This window comes from Mirounga leonina, unplaced genomic scaffold, assembly GCF_011800145.1.
Source record: "Mirounga leonina isolate KUSES-001 unplaced genomic scaffold, KU_Mleo_1.0 Mir_178, whole genome shotgun sequence".
Classification (NCBI taxonomy): Eukaryota; Metazoa; Chordata; class Mammalia; order Carnivora; family Phocidae; genus Mirounga; species Mirounga leonina.
This window is the reverse complement of record NW_023270464.1, coordinates 20159837-20183270: the sequence shown is the minus strand read 5'-3', so window position 1 is coordinate 20183270 and position 23434 is coordinate 20159837. Positions and strand designations below refer to the sequence as shown.

Sequence of the window (23434 nt, the reverse complement as noted above, 5' to 3'; positions counted from 1 at the left end):
CTGTTCACTTATCCCAGATAGACAAGTCATTGATAACCACTGAGGGTTGCATATGAAGTTTCCTAAAAGAGTATGACTGCCAAAATGAACTTTCTAGTCCCATCTTTTTATTTTATTTTATTTATTCATGACAGAGAGAAAGAGAGAATGCATATGCACGAGAGACAGAGAGAGAAAGAGAGAGAGAGAGAAGTACACAAGCAGAGGAAGGGGCAGAAGGAGAGGAAGAAACAGGCTCCCCATGGAGCAGAGAGACCAGCAGGGCTCAATCCCAGGACCCTGGGATCATAACCCCAGCTGAAGGCAGATGCTTAACCAACTGAGTCACCCAGGCGCCCCTCTAGTCTCATCTTGTGATCCATAAATCTGAGGCTGGACCGGTTACAAAACTCTTAAAAATATTCCCTCTCTGGGTTCTTTATATATATATACATATGTATATATATATGTATGTATATATATACATATGTATATATATATGTTATATATATATATATTTAAGATTATATTTATTTATTTGAGAGAGATAGAGCATACAACAGAGAACAGGGGGAGGAGCAGAGGGAGAGGGACATAATTTCCAGCAGACTCTGACCTGAGTGCAGAGCCCATGATGTGGGGCCTGATCCGAGGACTCTAAGATCATGACCTGAGCCGAAACCGAGAGTTGGATGCTTAACCGACTGAGCCACACAGGCGCCCCCCTCTCTGGGTTCTTCTATTCCACCATTTCCTAGAGTACAAAGGTTTTATGTGAGACCACTTAATCTATATTTAGAAAGCATCTGTAGATCCTTGCCACTCTCTGATTGACAGAGAGGGGGCTTCTAGTCACCAGAACTCCCCCATCCAAGAACGATGACTCAAGAACTGATAGCATATTAGGTCCTTGGGTTAGTGGAAATACTAGATCTAGATAGTCCCACATTTCTGCGATATTAGCAAGAAGGGTTCTCTACTTCACTGTTCACAGAGTATCCACAAACTAGCACATAATATAAAATTATGTACATTCGATAACAAACAGTGAAACTTGAGACTTTTGGATAAATTGTGGGGAGAAGGTGGAGCAGCAGAATGAGAATATGAATTAAGAAATTATTTTTAAAGAAATGCAATTTTGTGGGAAGCCTGGGTGGCTCAGTCCATTAAGCATCTGCCTTCAGCTCAGGTCATGATCCCAGGGTCCTAGGATCAAGTCCCGCATCGGGCTCCTTGCTCAGCAGGGAGCCTGCTTCTCCCTCTGCCTGCCACTCCCCCTGCTTGTGCTCTCTCTCTCTCCATCTCGCTCTCTGACAAATAAATTTTAAAAATCTTTAAAAAAAAGAAATGCAATTTTGTTAATTTCTAGAACATTGAGCAAATCTCTTAATATCCCTGGGTTCTTACTGTCCCCATGCTTAGTATAACTTAATTACATTAATATAAAGATTAATATAATTATAAATTACCTATAATATATGTATATGTTAACATAATTATTCATATAATTTAGTATGATCTTTATGTTCCCGCATAGCTTGCAGACCTACAGCATCATTTGAACATGGAAATTGAGCTGCTTAATGTCCTCACTTGAGTTTCCACAATTGCCCCCATAATTGATTTCATCTATCCACTCTTGTCCCTCTCTCCCTGTGATTCTTTCATCCCATTTTTCTCCTTCAAAAAATTCATCACAATTAAAGTAAAATTAATGTTCATGTAATCAGCTGTTTATTTTCTATCTCTTCTGCAGCCCAGAAGTTCCATAAGGGCAGGTCTGTGTCTCATTTACAGGAAAATCTCTACACATAAAGATGTGCAGCTCACAGAGGGCACTCCATAATTATCTGCTGAAATAAACAGAATCTGCTAGTCCACACCCTTAGAGGACTGCTTAGACATAAATATACTATTTATATATATACTGTATGTAACATACATAGTGTGTATGTATATATACATATATAGCAACTAAAGTGATTATAATACTTGAAAATAGTTTTAATTTATCAATGTTTTACCTTGCTGTAAAAAGACTAATTGGACATTATTTAAATGATTTCTCCTTTCTTTCTTAAGTGAACCTGATTTTCTTAGCTCATATAGCCCCTATGCAAATGACCACATGTTCAATTTAATGGTGTGTATCTCAGAAAGCTCTACAAGCTATGATCCCATTATTGGAGCCTGGAGGATGTAGGATTTACAAGGTGTAGTTGGAGTATCTCTCCTACATGTCCACAGCAACAGTTTATCCACTCATTAAGTAATGGACTCCAAAACTACTACAGCATTGATTAAAAAAAAGTCCTGATTCTATTTCTCTTTTGATTTCACACAAATTGATCTATGTCAGAGTGAGAAATGAAGATAATGATAGCTCTAATAGCTGGAGATTATCTTGTTCCGTTTTGTAAATGAACAAGAAATAGATGAACTCTATATATGAATTGATCCCCTGGAGCCTAGTTTCAGTGCTCCCAGGGATCTCCCATCTTGGATGGAAAAAGACTTGGGACACTCAACTCTTTCCCTCCCACTTGCTCTGTGCCCTTACACTTAATCTGGGTTTCCAAAACTTGAAAATTATAATAGATACCCTTCCACTGAACACTTACTACGTATTTTATATGCATTAACTCTTTTAATCATCATAAGTCTTTGAATCAAGTTCTATTATTATCTGATAATATAGAGGCCTGACGAATATCTTTTCAATGGTCACAGAGCTAGTAAGGACAAATCCAGAATGTCAACCCAGATGTTCTAATATAGATCACATTAGCTTAGTTTAACCACTGCCAAGAACTACTTCTTAAGTAGGCATTATGATCCCGTGGGCGTGTAAAGGAATACAAGGAACGGATGACATAATGTACACACAGAGCATGGCCCAGGAGCTGGCATCTAGCGTGGTCTCAACACAGACCCAGCAAGGATTAAAAGACTAGACATGAAGCAGCCCTGAGAATGAGTCTTCTGCACCCCATAGACACTGATTCCCATTTGTCCAGGAGCAGCTGGGTCAAGAGCAGCCTCAGCTCATGGGGGAAGGGATGATCCTGATTCATTAATTCTGGTTTTGAGGCACTCTGTAGAAGCCTGAGTTGCATTTCAATTCATCTGCTTTCTGCTGACTCTTCCAAGCCCTGTCTAGTTTCCCAAATTCACAGAAAATATTAACTCTCAAAGATGTGCTGACTATGAACTCACCAGACAGCTCCTAGCTCAGAGCTCATTTCCAGGGAGAGGCCATCTCTGGGGCTCCGGCTCCCCATGGTCAATCCTACAGAACTCAAATGTCTTCTCTTTTCTCCAAATTAAGCATGCGGCAAGGGCATGGTTGGGACTAGGGGTCAAAAGTATGAATTCTGGAGTCACACTCTGCGGTTTGACTTGGAGCAGGTCGTTTAACTCTGCTAACCCTCATTTTTGTCATCAAAGAAGTTGGGGGGTAAGACTAGTCCCTACCTTGAGTGAGGGGGGAGGCAATCGGAACCCTCAGTAAATGTGCAGTGTTGTCATTGCGCTCTTCAGAGTGGGGTTTGCTGACGGGTGAAGGTTTAGAGGAGAGGGGAGTCATTCTGCTCAAATATTCAAACTTCCAAGATGGAAAAAACAGTTTTTCAAACCTCCCTTTGCATTGCAGATTTTTCTTCTCTTCACCGAGATAATCCCCCTGTTTACCAAGCACCCAAGGAGGCCCATTCCTGCTCTGACTGCCTCTTTCATTCTGAACTGCAGAGCAGGAGACTCACAGTTTAGTTTCTGTCTCACAGAGCACAAACTTAAGAAGACTACTGAGGTCAGAATCGGTGAACTCTGGTGCCCAGTCACCTGGGTCCCTATCCCAGCTCTTGCTACCTGTGGGACCTTTAGACATTTCAGCTCATCTCTGCATCTCCCCTCCCTCATGTGTGAAACAGGATGCTATTCAAAGTACCTGCTCACTCCACAAACATTGGTTAAGTGTATCCTATGGCTGCGCACTTTTCAAGAATACGCAGTAGTTGGGAAGATTAAAAAAATTAAATGCACACGGGGTGCTCTTAACAGTGCCTGGCACATGCTCAGCCGTGTAAGTACTACCCACAGGTGTTATCTTTGCAACTGCTTACAAATGGAAATTTATGAAGAAGATCAATGTGGGGAAATGTCACTAACAAGAGAGGCTTCCCAGGCAGAGGTGCCGAAGAACTGATTTCAAGCCACCTCTCCTCAATTCACTGTGATCCATAAGTAGCGGTTAAAATTCTTTAAGGCTCAAGTTTTAATTATCACAGGATTCATGTCATTCTATTTCTTCAGATTTCTCTTGAAATCAAGCTTAATTAAAAATTATTCATGATATTTGATTTTTTTTTCAGGGAACGTCCTAACACCACTCAGCCATATTTGCCCCTCAAACACTTGTCCATTGGGATCATCTACTCAACTCTATGCCAATAGTTAATCAATCTTTTCTGTGTTACCTCCTAATATTCCCATTCTTGTGTTTATTATTCTGTCCTTCTAAGTTTCTGATAATCTGCCTCTCTCCCCAACTCTTATTTCTTAGAAGTCCATGCTGTGCTCAGCTTCGTTACATAAATACCAAGGACAGTGCTTGGCACACGGTAGATAACAAATGTTTACTTTAAAAAATATGTATATCAGCTTTATTGAGGTAAGTGAACAGTATGATGATTTTTAGGAAATGTATACAGTTTTGCAGCCATTATCAACAATCCAGTTTTCGAACACTTTCATCACCATACAAACATGTCTTTCAAGCTCACTTCCAGTTGATCCTGTCCTCGGCAACCCCGATCTGCTTTTTTTTTTTTTTTTTTTTTTTAAGATTTTATTTCTTTCTTTGACAGAAAGAGACAGCGAGAGACGGAACACAAGCCGGGGGAATGGGAGAGGGAGAAGCAGGCTTCCCGTGGAGCAGGGAGCCCGATGCACGGCTCGATCCCAGGACCCTGGGATCATGACCTGAGCCAAGGCAGACGCTTAACGACTGAGCCACCCAGGCGCCCCTCTGATCTGCTTCTTAACTATAATTTTTGCCTTTTTTGGAAATGTCATGTAAATTAAACCATACATTTTTTGTTTGCTTCTGACTTCTTTTTAGGTTTACGTTGTTGTATGTAACAGTAGTTTGTCCCTTTTTATTGGGGGAGAAGCAGACTCCCCACTGAGCCAGGAACCTGATGTGGGACTGGATCCCAGGACCTGGAGATCATGACCTGAGCCAAAGGCAGACACTTAACTATCTGAGCCACCAAGGTGCCCTAGATCTTTCCACCTTTCTTATAGAAGCATTCAAAACTACAACTTTTCTCTAAGCACTATTTTAACTATATACCATATATTTCAATATACTGTATTTTTATTTTTATTCAGTTTAGGACATTTTCTAATTTCCTTCTGATTTCTTCTTTGGCCCAGGAGTTATTTTGGAGTATGTTGTTTAATTTCCAAATATTCAAACATCTCCCAGAATCTTACAAAAGTTGATTTATAATTTAATAATGTCACAGTAAGTGAACATACCTGTATGATCTGTCCTTTAAAATACACTGAGACTTGTTTTATAGGCTAGTATAAGGTCTACCTAGGGTAATTCTGATGTGGACTCAAAAACAATGTATATTTTTCTGTTTGAGAATTGTTACATATGTATCTATCAGGTCAGGTATTCTCTAGTTACTAATTTTCTGTTCTGTTGTTCTATTGCTTACTGAGAGAAGAGTATTAAAATAGCCAACTACTATTACTGAATTTTTAAAGATTTTTTTTTTTTTTTTGACAGAGAGAGACATAGCGAGAGAGGGAACACAAGCAGGGGGAGTGGGAGAGGGAGAAGCAGGCTTCCCCGCAAAGCAAGGAGCCCGATGTGGGGCTCGATCCCAGGACCCTCGGATCCTGACCTGAGCCGAAGGCAGACGCTTAATGACTGAGCCACCCAGGCGCCCCTATTACTGAATTTTTAAATTTCTTCCCTCAATTCTGTCAATTTTTGCTTATGTATTTTGGGGTATACATATTCACTTACATTCATTATACCTTTTTGATTAATTATTTTATTCAGTGTTAATACTATTAATAGTATTAATTACTAGTATTACTAGAAATAGTAGTTTGGTGGATATTTATCTCTTTTAGTACTCATTAACCCAGGGAATGAAGCTGTTGTATACACAGTAAATTCATATATCCAGAATAATAAAGGATTTGGAAGAGGTAGGTACCATGATATTGTGATATTGTGATTTATAGTAAGAAATATAAATTTGCCCTTCATCCCCAGTCCCTGACATGGGGTTCCTAAAACTCTTGTAAATTCCTAAGTGATAAGAGCATTAGGAACATCTTTTGTTCTAATGAGGTGATTCTGGGTGGGCTCCTGGATCAGGCTATCCCCACTTCTCTAGAGTGGGGAGAGGAGCTGGAAAAGAGTTAATAATTGATCACAGCTACATGAAGAAGCCTCCATAAAATCCCAACAGTATGGGGTCCAGAAAGCTTCCAAGTTGGTGAACACATCCATATACCAGGAGGGTGATACCCACCCCCGACTCCACAGGGACAGAAGCTCCTGTACTTGGGACCCTCCCAGTCCTTGCCCTATGTATTCTTACCTGGCTGTTCATCTGCATTCTTTATCATACCCTTTAATAAGCCGGTAATTGTCAGTAAGTGCTTCCCTGAGCTCTGTGAGCCACTCTAGCAAATAACTGAATCCAAGGCAGTGGGGGAGGTCATGGGTCCCTCCAACTGATAGCTAAGTCAGACGGAAGTTGTGGGGAACCTGGGACCCACTACCTGGGACAGGCATCTGAAGTAGGAAGCAGTCTTGTGGGACTGAGTCCTTAAGCTGTGGGATCTGATGCTGTCTCCAGGTAGATAACTCAGGATTAAGTTAAATTGTAGGACACCCAGCTGGTGTCTCAGAAGTGCTTGGTGGGGTGAAACCCCCATATATCTGGTAACCAGAAAGTGTTCTGTGTGAAAGTAAAGGAGAAAGACACAGGAGAACTAGAGGCTTTTCCAAGCCAATAATTTTTCTTCATTTTCTATATACATTTGAAATAAAGGCCAGTTTTTATTTTGCATTGGGACAACGTTGCCTCATCTACTTCTTTCCAATTCCCTTTATCCTGACAGGAAGAAGTCCCTCCTTCTTTACCCTTTCTTAACTTCCTCTTTGGTTCAGTAGGGGAATCACTGAGCTCTAACCACTGGAACCCAGAAAAAAAACAGAATTAGCTTCAGTGGATCACTGCTCTGCTTTGTAGAGCATGCTCACACAGAGGGATGCCAGGGTCTGATGCCTTACATTTTTCCATCTCTTCATAGTTATTTAAAATCATTTCATGTTCAGTATCATTTTGTTGCTCTCATAAACATGAAACAGGAGCAGTATTTTTACTATCCTCATTTCACAGGTGATGAACGGTGGTTCAGAGAGGTGATGTTAATGACTCCTAGGCGCACAGTTAATAATTGTAAAGCCAGGCATTAAAATGAGGTTTCTTGTCTCCAATTCTTATGCCCTTTGCACTATATCATATCATATAGAAAACAAAACAGAGCAACTAGGTAGTACAGCTATTATTCATCAAAAATGTAGAGAGGTTGCACATGCCTCCAACCTGTTTGTATTATAATCCTATAGTTAAAAGAATGAAAATGCTTATTTAGGGGGAAAAAAATGGTGGAGTGTGTGTCTCAAAGGCAAGAATATGGACACAAAATGTGTTGTGTCATTCTCCCCAGTGACTTACCCTGTAGCCGATGTCTTCCAAGAGAGTCGATGTGCCCACAGTGGACTCTGCTTGCCACAAGGTCTCCTTTATGCTACAACCATAAAGGAATACATTCTTCTTTTGAGAGTGGCCATGGAAATCACAGAAGACCTACAATGGCCAAATAGTGAGGAAAAAAAAAATCCAGGTCAGGTCTATTGGTTTCTTCTCTTTTTTTTAAAGATTTTATTTATTTATTTGAGAGAGAAAGAGAGAGAGAGAACACAGGCAGAGAGGAGGGGTAGAGGGAGAGGGAGAAGCAGACTCTCCTACTGAACAGGGAGCCAAATGCGGGGCTCAATCCCAAGACCCTGGGATCATGACCTGAGCCGAAGGCAGACACTTAACTGACTAAGCTGCCCAGGCACCCCAGGTCTATTGGCTTCTTAAATGTCTAAAGTGTCAACTTTCTCAGACAGATACTGTTTACTTAGCAGAACCAGTAGCATGAGGATCATTGGTGATCTTGGTAAGAGTTGTATTGGTAAAGCCAACCACCAGATCTGTGAATGAATCCATGTGGCTCAGACCCAAAGAACCACCCAGTTGACCTGGATGATTCTCACATAGTATCACTGGAAATAATGTGTAGTTTTTGCTTAAGCCACTAAGTTTTGGGGTTGTTCGGTATCTAGCAAAAGCTAACTGCCTCAATAAACTGTGTTCTTAATCTAAATATTTACTTCCCTTCCTTCCACATGTAAAATTTACTCATCTCCTCCCCAAGGAAGACTCCCTGAACAGCAGTGAATACCAGAAAAATAGCAGAAAAGCGGGATACCTGGGTAGCTCAGTCAGTTAAGCATCTGCCTTTGGACTGTATCTAATGTTTTAAAAAGATTGATTTATTTATTTGAGAGAGAGAGTGTGAGAGAGAGCAAGTATCAGAGGGGAGACGGAGAGACAGAATCTCAAGCAGACTCGATGCTGAGCACAGAGACTGATGTGGGGCTCAATCTCACAACCCTAAGATCATGGGCTGAGCGAAAATCAAGTCAGACACTTAGCCAACTGAGCCACCCTGGCGCCACTGACTATATCTAATTTTTAAGTATTTCCATTTATGTGTATTTCTTGTTTGTGTCCTCTAAAAATTCTATTCCAACTCCAAGGTCATACAGAGTAGCTTATGTTGTTACCCCCAGGTCACTGTATTATTTTATCTCTCATATTATGATTCACCATCTGTGTGGAATTTATTTTTTAACATATTATGAAGTAGGGAGGTAAATTTATTTTTATTTTCTACCTTTTTTACATAGGACCATAAGCCCTCCAAGACCATCTCTTTCCCACTGCACCAGAGTATCAACTTTCTCATAAATCAAGTGACTATATATAGGAGTCCCTTTCTGAAATATGTTTTCCTCCATTGATTTATTTATGTGTTGTTTTATCAATAATACTGTGTATGAAATACTGTAACTTCAAAACAAGTTTTGATATCGCTACATAATTTGTCCAGTTTTCTCATTCTTTGTCAAGATTGCCTCAGTGATTCTTGGCCCTTTGCACTTCCAGTTTGGTTTGAGATCAGCTTGTAAGTTTCCACAAAATAACAAAACAAAACAAAACAAAACACCCTCTATGGGTTTTGACTGAGATTGTATTGAACCCAGGTAGATAAATTTGCTGAGAATTGGCAAATTTTCATTTTTCTCAATAATGTATCCCGCACATCTTTAAAGTTAGTCTTATGAGATTAATGCTTTCTGCTATTTTTTAAAAAGATTTTACTTATTTATTTGTCAGAGAGAGAGAGCACAAGCAGGGGGAGTGGCAGGCAGAGGGAGAGGGAGAAGCAGACCTCCTGCGTAGCAGGGAGCCTGATGCGGGGCTTGATCCCAAGACCCTGAGATCATGACCTGAGCCAAAGGCAGACCCTTAACCGACTGAGCTGCCCAGGTGTCTGCTTTTCTGCTATTTAAATCCTATTTTTAAATTTAGATTTTTATTTGTACACTGATAGGTTATATAGGTGGACTTAACTTTTAGATATTGACATTCGAACCTCTGATTTTCTATGTTACAAAGACACTATGAAGAATGAGAAAAGGCAAACCAAGGAGTGAAAAAAACCTATTTGTAATACATATATCCAATAAATAAATATATATATTTCTGTACATCAACAAAGAAAAGAGCGACAACCCATTTTTTTTAAATGGGCAAAAATCTTCAACTGATATTTCACAAAAGAGAATGTCCAAATGGCTATTAAGCAAATGAAAGTGTACTCAACCTCATTAATGTCAAGAAAATATAATTTGCATACCACAATGAGATGCCACTGTATCTAAGGGGTTATTAGGATGCTAATAACATCATGAAGACAGACAATGCCAAGTGGTGACCACAGTACAGAAGAAACAGAACACTTGAATCCAGTTTGTGGACAATAAATTGATAACGCTCCTTTGGAAAACAATTTGGGAATGTCTTCTAAAGCTGAATATTCACATATTCTAGAAACCTCCCAGCAGAAGTGTATACACGGAGCACCAGAAGATATCAAGAATGCTGAGAACTTGCCTAATCTGGGGAATGAAACAGAAGATATCAAGATATCAAGAATGTACATAGCAGCACTATTTTTACTAGCTTAAAACTGTAAACAGTATAATGGACTGATTTTCTGGAAACAAGTTGGTTACAGGACAAGGAGGGGTGACTTAATTGGGAGCCAGAAGGCAAGGTTTTGGACAGACCAAGTATGTATGAGATGAGGGTTTTAAGGACTAACGGACCTGAAATTATTCTGTCTGTTCACCTTCCTGTCCTCCCTCTCTTTCTCCTAATTGTCAATAATAGACAGCTACTACTACATCGGGCTGGTGGGGCGATGACTTTAAATTACATTGTAAATTCCCTGTTAGCAGAAAAGTATTTAAGTATTTTTTTTCTCTCCAAAAAAACAAGAAAAGAATTTTATTTTTTTTTATGTGGAATCTTTTATTCTTGTTTCAGGTTGAAGTCTTATGAGAAAATAAATCTCCCCAAGCTTCTAGATATCACTGAGCTGCGGGTACCAGAGCCAAAATGATAAGCAGATTTGGGAGGAGAGAGCCGGTCCAATGACAAGTCAAACCCCACACAAAACACAGAATGAAAGCACAGAAACAGTGAATGAGCACAGTAAGTCATTCCCTAAGGAGTGCAGTCATCAAGAAAATGCACAGAGAAAAGCAGAAAACAGAAAATGTGGGGGTAGAAAGAGAAACATGAGAAATGGGAAGAAGAATGGTCCAGGCTTCTGGTGCTTTCCATTCCTATAAGATTATAGGACTTCTTTCTTCAAAACTCTCCATCTTACTACTTGGGTTGCTTTTTTTGTTTTTCTCCTACAACTTTTTTTAAAATTTTTTAAATTAACATATAATATATTATTTGTTTCAGGGGTACAGGTCTGTGATTCATCAGTTTTACACAATTCATAGGGCTCACCATAGTACTTACCTTCCCCAATGTCCATCACCCAGCCACCCCATCCCTCCCATCCCCCTCCACTCCAGAACCCTCAGTTTGTTTCCTGAGGTTAACAGTCTCTTATGGTTTGTCTCCCTCTCTGGTTTCGTCTTGTTTCATTTTTCCCTCCCTTCCCCTATGATCCTCTGTCTTGTTTCTCAAATTCCTCGTATCAGTGAAATCATATGATACTTGTCTTTCTCTGACTGACTTATTTTGCTTAGCATAGTACTCTCTAGTTCCATCCACATCATTGCAAATGGCAAGATTTCATTTTTTGATGGCTGCATAATATTCCATTGTATATATATACCACATCTTCTTTATCCATTCATCTGTTGATGGACATACATCTAGGCTCTTTCCATAGATTGGCTATTGTGGACATTGCTGCTATAAACATTGGGGTGCACAAGCCCCTTCAGATCATTTGTATCTTTGGGGTAAATACCCAGTAGTGCAACTGCTGGGTCATAGGATAAATCTATTTTCAACTTTTTGAGGAACTTCCAAACTATTTTTCAGAGTGGCTGTACCAGCTTGCATTCTTTAAGCAAGACTCTGTTATTTCCAACAAATATATCCCCTTGGCCAGTGTTTCTCCAACCTGTCTCAGCACTAAAATTTCCTGAGGAGTTTATAAAAATATCAATGCCTGGAGCCCACCTCCAGAAATTTTTATTTAATTGGTCTGCAGTGACACCAGAGCTGTGGGATTTTTTTAAGTTTTCCAGGTGATTCCAATGTGCAGCCAGGGCTGAAAACCACTCTGTTCCTGTCAAGAATTTAGAGCACTGGATCTCATATGTGATTGAATGTTAGAATAGCCTGGAAGACTTGCCAAAGTACAGACTGTAAACCCTCCCCAGCAATTCTGCAATTCAAGTAAGTCAGGGGTAGGCCCCGGGAATTTGCATTTCTAGCAAGTCCTTGGTGATGCTGATACCTTGGACCTAAGCCCAAGCTTTGGAAGTCTCTAGCCTAAAGGAACCAATAGAACTGTTAGAGGTTTAATCCTCTACCATCATGAATTTGCCACCAACCTTTATCTCTTACACCTCAGTGTCTCTCTGTGAATTAAACACCCACCATTCTTGTGAAAAGTGTGCAAACAAATTAAAGCTGTGTCTTAGCAACAGATTTCTCAATAAAGCCAGAAGCTTTGCCTTCGTGGTGACAGGTACTCCTTAAATGCTGAATTCAACTGAAGAAAAGAGTTTTCTTTTTTTCTGATCCTTACAAACTCTGGAAGCTGAGGTAAATGATAAGAGCATAGACCTATTCACCTGTGGGAATGAGCACTGCTTAGCCCTGGGACTTCTAGTGGCTTCTGGAGATTCAAAACAGAGGAGGTGCCAACATTGTCCTGCTTTTTGCTCAAATGACATCCCTAAAAATAAATGCTCGTTAATTATAAGAAACATGTATTCCTCTAAATTATAGGGGGCAATTACAAGACAAGTTATCAAGTTATTTCTGTTGACGGAGCTTTTTCTTTCCTATGGGAAGATGTAACATTTATGCTTCCTTTCAGTAAAATTCTGTGCCAGGTGGGTAGGAAGTGTGCCCAGTGATGGCACTCTAATGTCCACAGGCTAACCTATGGTCCTATCTTGCTTATTCATCGACTGATTCAGCAAATATTTACTGGATGGCCGCTTTGTGGCAGGAGAAATTAAAATTTTAATATAATATGGCACTGCCCTTAATAAAACAATAGTTACTTTATTAAAGACTTATGATGCTTCAGATAATAGGCTAAAAACTTAATACAGATTATCTCATGATGAAGCAGGTGCTACTATTATCCCCATTTTGCAGCGGAGAAAACTGAATTTCAGATCAAATAAGTAACTTGTCTTGTCCAGGCACACCCAAGTTTGCACTGCTATTAAGTATGTGAGTAAATATTTGAACCCCAGAATGTTCTAACCCAGAATCCATGTTTCAAAACACTTTTTAAATTTCTGTACTGCCTCCTCCAGAAGCTGTTTTGTTGGGATGATCCCATGAGTAAACAGGAAATCATATTGCAGTGAAAGGAGGATGGAAGTAGAGGTAAGTACAGGGTCTCTGGGAACCCAAATAAGGGGGTACGTGCAAGAGTCCAGGGGGCATTGTTCACACGGCATTCCAAATGAATGGTACCCTTGACGGTGTGCGATGGAGCAGTCCTAGGATTCTCAAGGGTGGGGGGGTTCCTAAGTTGAGTCCTACTGAGTGAGAGCTATCCAAGCCAATGGAATGAGGAAGAAAGCACCATGGATCTGAGGAACTGCAAGCATTCAGAATAAGACTGCAGAGTGAAAGGAAAGGAGAATGGACCTTCAGGTCTGCAAGTGGGCACCAGGCAGATCAGTGATACCCTTGCACACCACTCTGGGATGTTTGGACATTTATCTTGAAGGTGGTAAAGGAGCCATTAAAGTGTTTGCATAAGGGGGAGCAGCATGGTCAGGTCACCAGGACAGGAGTGTGAAGAGTGGACTGGAGGGACGGACACCAGGCCCCAAGGGATGGCAAGGACCTAGCTAATGCAGCGGAAGTATGGAGCTTAAGGAAGCTTAAGTATGGAGAGAAAGGGCGTTGGGTGAGAGCGGAAGGAAGTAAAATCTACAGGAGGAGACGAAATGGATCTAGGGGCCAAGTGAGGAAAAGAGGTTAAGAATACTCCCTAGATTTCTGGATTAAGTGAACAGGCATTATGATTGTGCTTTTCCCCAAAGGCAAGGAATATAGGGAGAGATGAAGATTTGGAGGTTTCATTTCATTAAGTTGTGTTTCATTTGAGCTGGAGTGGTTAGTTTTGAACTTGCTTGCTCTGGGTTAAACTGACTCCCCTGTGTCTTGTTTTCTCCAACAGCAAAGTATATGGTGTTGATTAGATTATGATTTTGAAATCAGGCTTTTCTGCATCTCCCTAGTACCTTTGCCAATGAATTCTTGTCCGAGCTAAATTGCAAGGTTAATTTAATTCATGCAAACATGAGTTCCATCATTTCTTGCTCAACAAAGAGATCGTTCAGGGCCACATTACTATGCTCCTCACATGCCTTCCCCACCTTTCGCCTCCATTCCTTGGTCCCATTCCTGTTCCTCCATAAGCTAATTGGGCCCTTTATGCAAGAGGTTAACCCCCATCTCAAACGCAACGCCCCGAGCCATTCCCGTGCTCCCCACAGCTCACCTATTCCTGATTGTGTTTACTGCTCTGCTCTGTCAGCTTTAAGCTGCTGTGTTTTCTATTCCTGCCATCTGGGTCTTGTTCCTGCTTCCCAGCAGTGAGACCTCTGCATTATTTATGCCACTGCCACAGGAAAATGACGGTGAGGCTGGACCGTGAGAAGGCCCATTCTGGGGTATGTGACGGAAACCCAGAACAGCAATGCTTCCAATTAAACCAAGCAAGGCTCACTAAAGCCCTGGAGATTCCAACTTGCACACAGTATTTTGCAGGCAGCATTCAGCCCAAGCTCTTGAGTAGAACAAACATCTCTGTGAGGGAAATGATATTGGTAGCATATTCGTTTGTCCTCCAAGAGCCTCATCTGCAAGACCAAATTTTCCAGACCTTTTACTGACAATCATGCTCTCTCCTTGGTGTTTCATCTGAGTGATAGCAACATCCAGTCATGGCTGAGGTGAACCACAGGGGTCCTGGGCAGAATTTATTCCTACAACTACCTGAGAGGAGATTTTACGTTCCATTCCCTTTCCTGAAGAGAGACACTTTTACTAAAATTGGGCTATTATGGGCTAAAGTTCCAACATGGCCTTAGAAAAAGCAGCCTTTACTTACAAATCAGTCAGGCCCCCTCCAATGGCTAGCGTAGGGTGATTATTTCACATTAAACTCAGCAGAAGCTTCAATAGCTAACTGGTGATGACTGCCCAGAGTGGGACCCTTTCTTACATGTTATAAAATGCTGGAGGAGGTTTTCTGACATCCCAGTGTTATATATTATAATGTCCTTCTTTCCAAGATAGTTTAATTACACTGAACGTGCCCATGAAAATTAACATGAAATGTACAGTCTAGTATATAGCTCTGTTTTGGACATAGCACTCTTGTGGTAAGTAACAGTAGTTTAGTATCATTATATTTACTAGACTGCCTGGTAGGTGCCAGTCACACTGCTAAGATTTTACACACATCCACACTCAGTATCAAAACCCTGCAAGGAGGATGTCATCCAAATTTTCAGATGAGGTTCTACTTCTGCTAAGTTAAAGGAGGTTAAACGCTTGCCCGTGGCCACCCATTAAAAAGCAATGTTTTACCTCAGACTCTGATCAGTCTGGCTCCAAAGATTTTCCATAATAAAATATTTTAAATCACTGGATGTGCCAGTGATGAAGAGCAGTATAACAAGACTGTCAATTAGCAGAATTCAGATGGAGCTACCAGGCTTACCCTGAGCTCTCACCTTGGCTAATTTTTACTCCCGTCTCTGGCTGGCTGGCCCTCTGTGAGCAGTGAGCTGAATACCCTGAGAGGGCATTCGGCAGGTTCCTCGGGAGTTAAAACTCTTCCTTTTCCCCACTTTTAGAGGTGGGGGGTAGAGAAGTACCAGCCTAGGTGTCATGTTTGGACACAGTTCCAGTGATCTGTCAGTCTGGGTGAGGCCCCAGCCGACTGTCTCACTCAGTTACAGGTACCGAGGCTCTCAAGGTAGAAGCATTAATCTATTCATTTTGTGCACCACTCCTAATCGGGGTAGATGGGTTACTGGGGACCCCATCTTCCCCTAAAGCTGGAGCCTAGACTAATCTTTTTGACCCATGGCAGATGTCCAGATTGTCTAGATAAACCCAGAGGGTGGGGTGTAAATGCTGACCCACCACCATGCTTACCTACTCCATGTAAGAAGGCTTGCCTCAGTTTCCTGATTTGCATTACTATCTTCATGGACTGTCGGTTGTCTTGGCCCCGGAGGTGGGACTGTGCTTTACGGTTGGCAACCCCCACCTTCTGGGACTAGAACTTTGAGGTCTATGTCCAATGCCATTGGCCATGATCAATGCTGCCTTGCTCCACTCACCAACCAGTCTTCCTCAAACATGTATTGAACAGATGAAGCACAGTCCCCTGTGTCTTCATCTGATGCCTGTTTTTACCTGTGGCCCTCCATCATAGACAACAGTCTTATGGCAAAATTAGCCCTGGTCCTGCCTCCACACATTGCTTGCCTCCTCCCCATTCCACCAGCTCTGGGCAGAGGCACCATCACACTGATTTAGACAACTACCCTCCTACTTTCCCCTCCACTCCACCTCCTAGCTTTGTTCTGCCTCACAAAAAAAAAAGAAGAAGAAGAAAGAAAAAGAAAAATAGGGAATTGGCTCAAACTTCTTAGAAAAATCTGACTGGCCCTCCCTGTGGCATGTAGAAAACCCCAGATTTCTACCCCTGTGATACAAAAGATACATTAGAGATACTAGCAGGGGAGAAAGAGGAAAAATTCTCTGCTTTTCAACATACATTTATTCAAGAAACTTCAGCAATTCACGTAAGTGTGGAGTACTTGTGTCTATAAAAATACCTATAAAACATGGTTTCTGGTATTTAGAGAAGCACTGTTTAATCTGTATTCCGATAGAGTAGGAACAATTTTAAATAAAAGAATATGGAATCAAATTTAAATTTTTTTTCACCCAGGACCTCCAAGAACATTCTGTCCCCACCCCCCAACTATGGAAGCAGGATTTTTTTTTTTACTTGCCATATCCTTACACATGGAAAAAGGAGAATTCTAGATGCAGTACCTTAGCATGAATCAATGAAAATGAGCAAAAATAACACTTGTCCTTCTGCCACTTCTGAGGCATAAAGTGGAGATAAATAGTGTGTACAGTGTATCTTGAGGCCTTGGGGACAAGGTTTTAGGAAGAGACATGCCATCCCTTTTTGCTCTCTCCTTTTGTGTCTCTTAAAAGAAGCTGATTAACTAAAAACATATGCCGGAGGGACAGAATAAGACCAGGAAAATCATTTAAGTAGCTAAAAATTCTGTTCCACTGGGCCCCAGAGAAAGATAAAACCAAAATATGCCCACCCTGTCCCTTGGCAGAAGGCAGCCTAGTTTGTATCATTTGTAAATGGAAATCAATGAGCTCTTCAAAGAGCACTGAAATCCTTTACCAGCACGCACTCCTATAGTGAGAGCCAAGAGGATAAGAATCAATACCTCTCCTAATTCCAAAGCCCAGATTCTTTGCAGGGGCACAGGGGCCAGGCCAGCTACAACACAGCAGCCTAGAAGAGACTGTTGGCTTAGCTTCTTGGGAGCCTGCAGGAGCCTGAGAGCTTTCCTCCACTCCCCTTAGCCATGCCCACACCTCCTGGCCCTTGAGGGGAGCTCCCCAAAAAGGAACAGATTCAGTGCCTCCTACTAGCTGATAATGGTGGAGCCTGTCTGTTCTCTGGGCTTCTCTGCTTACATGCCTTTTCTCTGGCTGGACCTTTCTGACTCATAAATAGATCTTTCTTCTACAGCCTTACTACTCTGCCTTCTGCCTTGGCTTGAATTGCATGCCCGTATGCTGGTCCATCTCATTTGGGGCAGGTCCCTTTGTCTCCTAGTTGTATTTCAAAGCCCTGTGACCATGCTTTGATTTATCTTTAATTTCTTCTATTTAGGTAAATATGTACCTATAGTGACATGTACAGACCTCGAATGAGTTTTTAGTCAGTGAGTTTGGGTGTAAGTGACTCTTTAAATCAAGATATAGAACATTTCTACTAACCTCAAAAGTTCTCTCCTGGCCCCTATTATTGAATCCCTTTCTAGAGACAACCACCATTCTGATTCCTTGATCTTGAACTTTACATAAGTTGAAACATAGAGTTTGTACTCTCTAGTTTCTAGCCTAGGTTACTCAACATGCTTCTGAAATTCATCTGTTATTACATATATCAGTAGTTCATTACAGCTGGGTTTTTTTATTGCTTGTTTTTTGCTGAATAGTATTCCAATGTAGGAGTATACCAATATTGACTATGTTTCTGGGTTTTGGATCCAACATCTGGAACAGATTTCCTGACCCTCTCATAAATTAGAGATAGAAAATCGGGGTTCAAGAAAATGGGAAAGAGACTGTAATGTCAGTGTCATGTCAAATGAGTCTATGACAGCAGTTAATAAGAAGCTTCCCTTCCTTTGCCCCTTGCAATCACCCCAACTACAGAAAACTTGCCTGAATACCAGTTTCACAAGGCAGAAGATCTAAGAGATCACAGGCAGGCCTGTAGACCCTCTGAGGAAAGAATATTATTTTTCTCTATATTACTGTAATAAAAAGCAAGCAAAACTCTCATTAATCTTTCAAATGCAGCTCAAGTGGCAACTCTCCTCTCCAGTTTTTCCATAACCTTGAGGGAAGATGACTCAACCCCTTATTTGTGTTCCTATAAAAACTCATACGAACTTTTGTTGCAGTTTTTACCATCTTATACTCCTTGTTTCTTTGCAGACCTGACACCACTTTCTAACAAAGTGAACTATAGAACCCCCCGAAAAAAGGACCCTCTTTTTCCTTTCCAGTGATTATACACACTTGGTGTAGAAGAATGGACACATGGATGACTGCCCAGATGGATGGGTGGATGAATGGCTGGAAGGGTGGAAGGGTGGATGGATGGGTGAACGGGTATATGGATAGTTGGATGGGTGGATGGACAAGTGGATAAGTAGATGAATGGCTGGAGGGATGAAACAGTATGTAAATATTGCCATATTGCCTACAAACTCAATGATCTGTCTGGTCTTTAGCAACCCCAGCAGTATCAGGATACTGATTTCTCTCACTATCACATTCTCATTGGTTCTGGGAGTTCCTATTATTCCACTCACCAATAGGCAAATGCCTGACTACCATCTAGAACAGGTTACATCTTCTAGCCACCAGAAAGTAGCTTCCTGATACTTCAGTAAATATTTTCCTAAGAGCTAGAGGTTGGACAGAGTTACAGTTCATCTGTAACCACGTAGCATGGAAAGCTTCAGCATCCAGGACAGGCCTGGGTACAGAATGAGTGGCATTGCTTCTGCTGTCAGCAGGCGGCTGGTTAAATACAGCCTCACAGGGAACTAAAAGGTGATGTGGAGCCCATTAGAGAATTTTGTAACACTGTGAATAGCATTTAGTACTCAGCTGTTTCTCACCCACCTCTCAGATGCTCCCAGCAGGAAACAAGTCTGTAGCTGTCATGTTTACAGTTAATTAATGTTTATTTATATTTTTTTAAACAAGGCATTCACCTGTCATGCTTTAAAATAAATGTTCTGCTCTTCAATTAGAGGTTGTCAGAGTAGAGAGGAATCCTGTTTGTTATGGGTTGAATGTGTGTATATTTAAATGTGTATCAGGTAAGGACCTCTTTCCCGGTCTCTCTTCTCACAGAGGCTAAGGCTTCTTTTCTCAGAGAACACATTCTTTCCAGGCATTGACCATAAGATTGGTGCTCTGCTATACAGACCATGAACTTGCTTCTAGAGGGTGGACAGCATAGATTACAGCATCTTCTTAGATGGGGGTAGTGGGGATTAGCACGAAAATATTGCACACTTGACCAGTGTAGAATAAGGATTCTTAAGGAAAAAGGACATTCTTTGTTCTCTTTGCAGTAAAGTATTGACTCAAACCCTGCACATTCCAAAGAAAGGTCTGGCTCTTGATTGGCTCCTGTGATCTATGGTGGAGGTCTTGGGCCGTTAAGTGTCTGTTTGACCTCTAATGGGGAGACTGAGTAACTAAGATCAGCCATGTGGGGCACCATAACTATAACTGAGCCCCAATAAAAACCCTGGACATCAAAGGTCAGCTGAGCTTCCCTAGTTGGCAATACTCTCCATGCTATCACACATCACTGCTGAATTAAGCACTGTCCATACAACTCCATTGGGAGCAGACACCCGGAAACCTATACCTGTCCCTCCTGGATTCTGCCCTATGCGCCCTTTACCTTTGCTGATTTTAATCTGTATCCCTTCACTATAGTAAACTATAATTATGAGCACGACAGCTATTCTGAGTTGTTTGTCCTTCTAGGGAATCAGTGAACCAGAGGATAGTCTTGGGGATCCAATATCCTCTCTCAAAGAGTAAGTGATAAAGATAGATTCGGTTGCAGGGTGGAAAACAGGTCAGAACTGAATGCCAACTCTGCCATATACTTCCCGATGACCTCAGGGAAATCACTCGACCCTTTAATCTTTTTGAGATTGTAATAAGATTCTATACTAGGTATGCATCTAATATTTCAATAGATATTCACTGAATGTGCCACGTTATAATCACATAATATATGTTCAAACAGTGGTTAAGGGTAGAGGTGATTGGCCCATCTGTGGGCTTCTCCACACTATTTTAAGTTCCTTAGGCAAGCACTCTAAATTTGGACATATGCCCCTCCATACTTTTGCAGAGAGTATGTTCACAGTTTGTAGTCAATAAATGATCGTTTTTATACGGTTAACTTGGCTACCATTACTTCCCTCCTTATCCTGATCTTAGGCCTCTGGTTTCAAATACAGACCTTCATCAATTGATGATGAGATTATATCCTGTTAAGTCCATCACAAATTGAAAATATCACACATTGAAAATGTATTTAATACACCTAACCTACCAAACATCAGAGCTTAGCCTCACCTACCCTACCCGTGCTCAGAACACTTACATTAGTGTACAGTTGGGTGAAATCATCTAACACAAGGCCTATTTTATAATAAAGTGCTGAATATCTCACATAATTTATTGAATACTATACTGAAATTGAAAAACAGAACAGCTATGTGGGTACAGGATGGGGGTATGTGTATGGGTTGTTTATCTTCCTGGTCATTTGGCTGGCTGGGAGCTATGGCTTGTTGCAAGAAGCCACTGCCCAGCATCACAAGAGAGGATCGAACCACATGTCTCTGGAAAAAGATCGAAATTCAAAATTTGAAGTATGCTTCCTACTGAACATGAATCACCTTCACACCATAGTAAAGTAAAAAAATCATAAGTGGAACCATCAGTAAGTCGGGGGCCGGACTGTCTGTCATCTGTTTTCCCTCAATTGTACAGTTGCTAAAGCCTACACATAAAAGTACCTGGAACGGTGCCAGAATCAACTCTGGAACTGAGTAAGTACTACTTGAACATGAATATGAACATCTAAAGCATTTCTTCCAATCACTACTTAACAGATATATACATATTCTTTTTGACCAATAACTTAAAAACCAGAAAAATAAAGATGTAGAAAATGGGATAAAAGCCAATTTTTGCACAGCTTTGAATCAATGGTTTTCCCCTATTGTGGATTAAATTGTGTCTCCCCCCTCCAAAAAATAAAAAAATATGTCGAAGCTCTAGTCGTCAGTTCCTGTGAATGTGACTTTATTTGGAGGCAGGTCTTTGAGGAGGAAATCAAGTTAAGACGAGGCCATACTCATTATGGTGGGCCCTAATTAGGTCACCCTAATCCAATAACTACTGTCTTTAGAAGAGGGAAATCTGTACACACACACACACACAGACACACAGACACACACACACACAGAGGATGGCCATGTGAAGATAGAGGCAGAGAGTTGGGATTGGCTGCCACAAGCCAAGGGATACTTGGGACTCCCAGTAATCCGCAGAAGAACAGGCAATGGAGGGTTTTTCCTAGAGCCTTTGGAAGACATCATGTCTTGCTGACACCTTGATCTTAGATGTCTAGTTTCTAGAAAAGTGAGAGAATGTGTTTCTGTTGTTTTAAGCTACTCAGTCTGTGGTGCTTTGTTATGGCAGCCCTAAGGAAATGAATACATCCCCCATTAAAGCCTGTCACACATAGGTCTTTGGCTTGTATCTGGGTTTCTTTCCTTGACAGAAAGTAAGCTGCCTCGTGAAAGATGGGAGGAACCAGAGAAGAGTGTAGAGACAGAAGGAAGTGACTCACCCTGGGACTTCGGCCCACACTGCTCAGGTAGTACAGGAGTCCTTTGGCATGGTAGATTGTTGGCTGAAGATGAGCACTGGGAGAGAGCCATTGTCTGTTTAAATCCTCCCCTTTCAGTGAGCATCTGTGGCTGCAGGAACAAACAAGGAGCAAATAAATACTCGTCGAGAAGAAAATAACTTGAGAAAATAAAGCTCAACAAGACAAACTAATGAATCCAATGTCCCTCTGACTTCTGCCCAATTGGCGTCAATTGCAGATGTCCAGAAAGCTGCAGATCTGTCATTTAAGCTAGTGAAGTGTTGATTATTCTCAGCCCCAAAAAGAACTGGAAGCCATATTTGACTTGATATTGGGTTATCATAGTTTTAAGACGAAATTTGGGAAATATAGTTCCCCATTATACACATCCACAGAGAAGGAATTTGATAAATTTCTCTGGGCTCTGGACCTTCAATTCTACAAATAATTAAGTTGAGCTCAAACTGTCATGCTGGGTGTGTTATATACACTATTTCCAGCTGGCCCAATAACTCTGCCAGGTGGATAGTATTCATCCCAGTGAAGAGACTGAAGTGTAAAAATGATTACATAAATGGCCCAAGATCACATAACTAAGAGCTAGGCTTTACATCCAGGTCTGTTTGCCTCTGAGAAAGCATAGGCTCTTTCTCCTATCACAGGGCTTCCTCCCTATCCATACAGATGACACAGAACACTTGACATTTACCCAGAGAGCCAGAGTATCTTTTTCAAAGACATCATCATGGAATACTGGCACTAGAAATGAGCTGAGAGTCATCCATCCCCTCATTAGGGAAATGGAGATGTTCACATTGGAAACTATCGAGTTACTTTACAAAGTTGACGCAGCTGGTTATGATAGTGTGGCCTGCAATTCAGGGGGAAGCTGAGATGCTGAGCTGTCAGGTAAGGTCATCCAAAAAAGAGACACTCAAAGATGACCAAGGGCAGCCAGCCCACACTCAGGGGAGGCCCCCAGGAGGCCCGCTACAATGCTATTTACTCAAGACAGCTAACAAGAGAGATGCCCAGCACCCCCATCAACCTTCCCCCATGCCCAGCCCACATCTCCTGCGACCCTTGTCCTTCCGTACTCCAGCTCCCTCAAACAGATCACGGATCCCTCTGAGCAACCCTATCTGCTGTCCCTTTGCCAGGACTCCCCACAGCTCCATCCCTTTCCAATTATTCAACTTTCAGGGAAACTTTTCCTGATCCCCAGGCCATT

The 23434-nt window shown here is 41.4% G+C and overlaps 1 protein-coding gene across 1 annotated transcript in view; it reads right to left on the bottom strand.

Annotated features, from left to right (window-relative positions):
• The window catches only part of AGBL1 (ATP/GTP binding protein like 1), an 813331-nt gene that overhangs the window by 344436 nt on the left and 445461 nt on the right, over positions 1-23434 (bottom strand). Inside the window, exons 19-20 of the mRNA XM_035024092.1 lie at positions 22183-22312; positions 7758-7889 (exon numbers count right to left, since the gene is read on the bottom strand). Coding sequence (XP_034879983.1) covers positions 7758-7889; positions 22183-22312 — 262 coding nt within the window. The remainder of the gene's footprint in view (positions 1-7757; positions 7890-22182; positions 22313-23434) is intronic.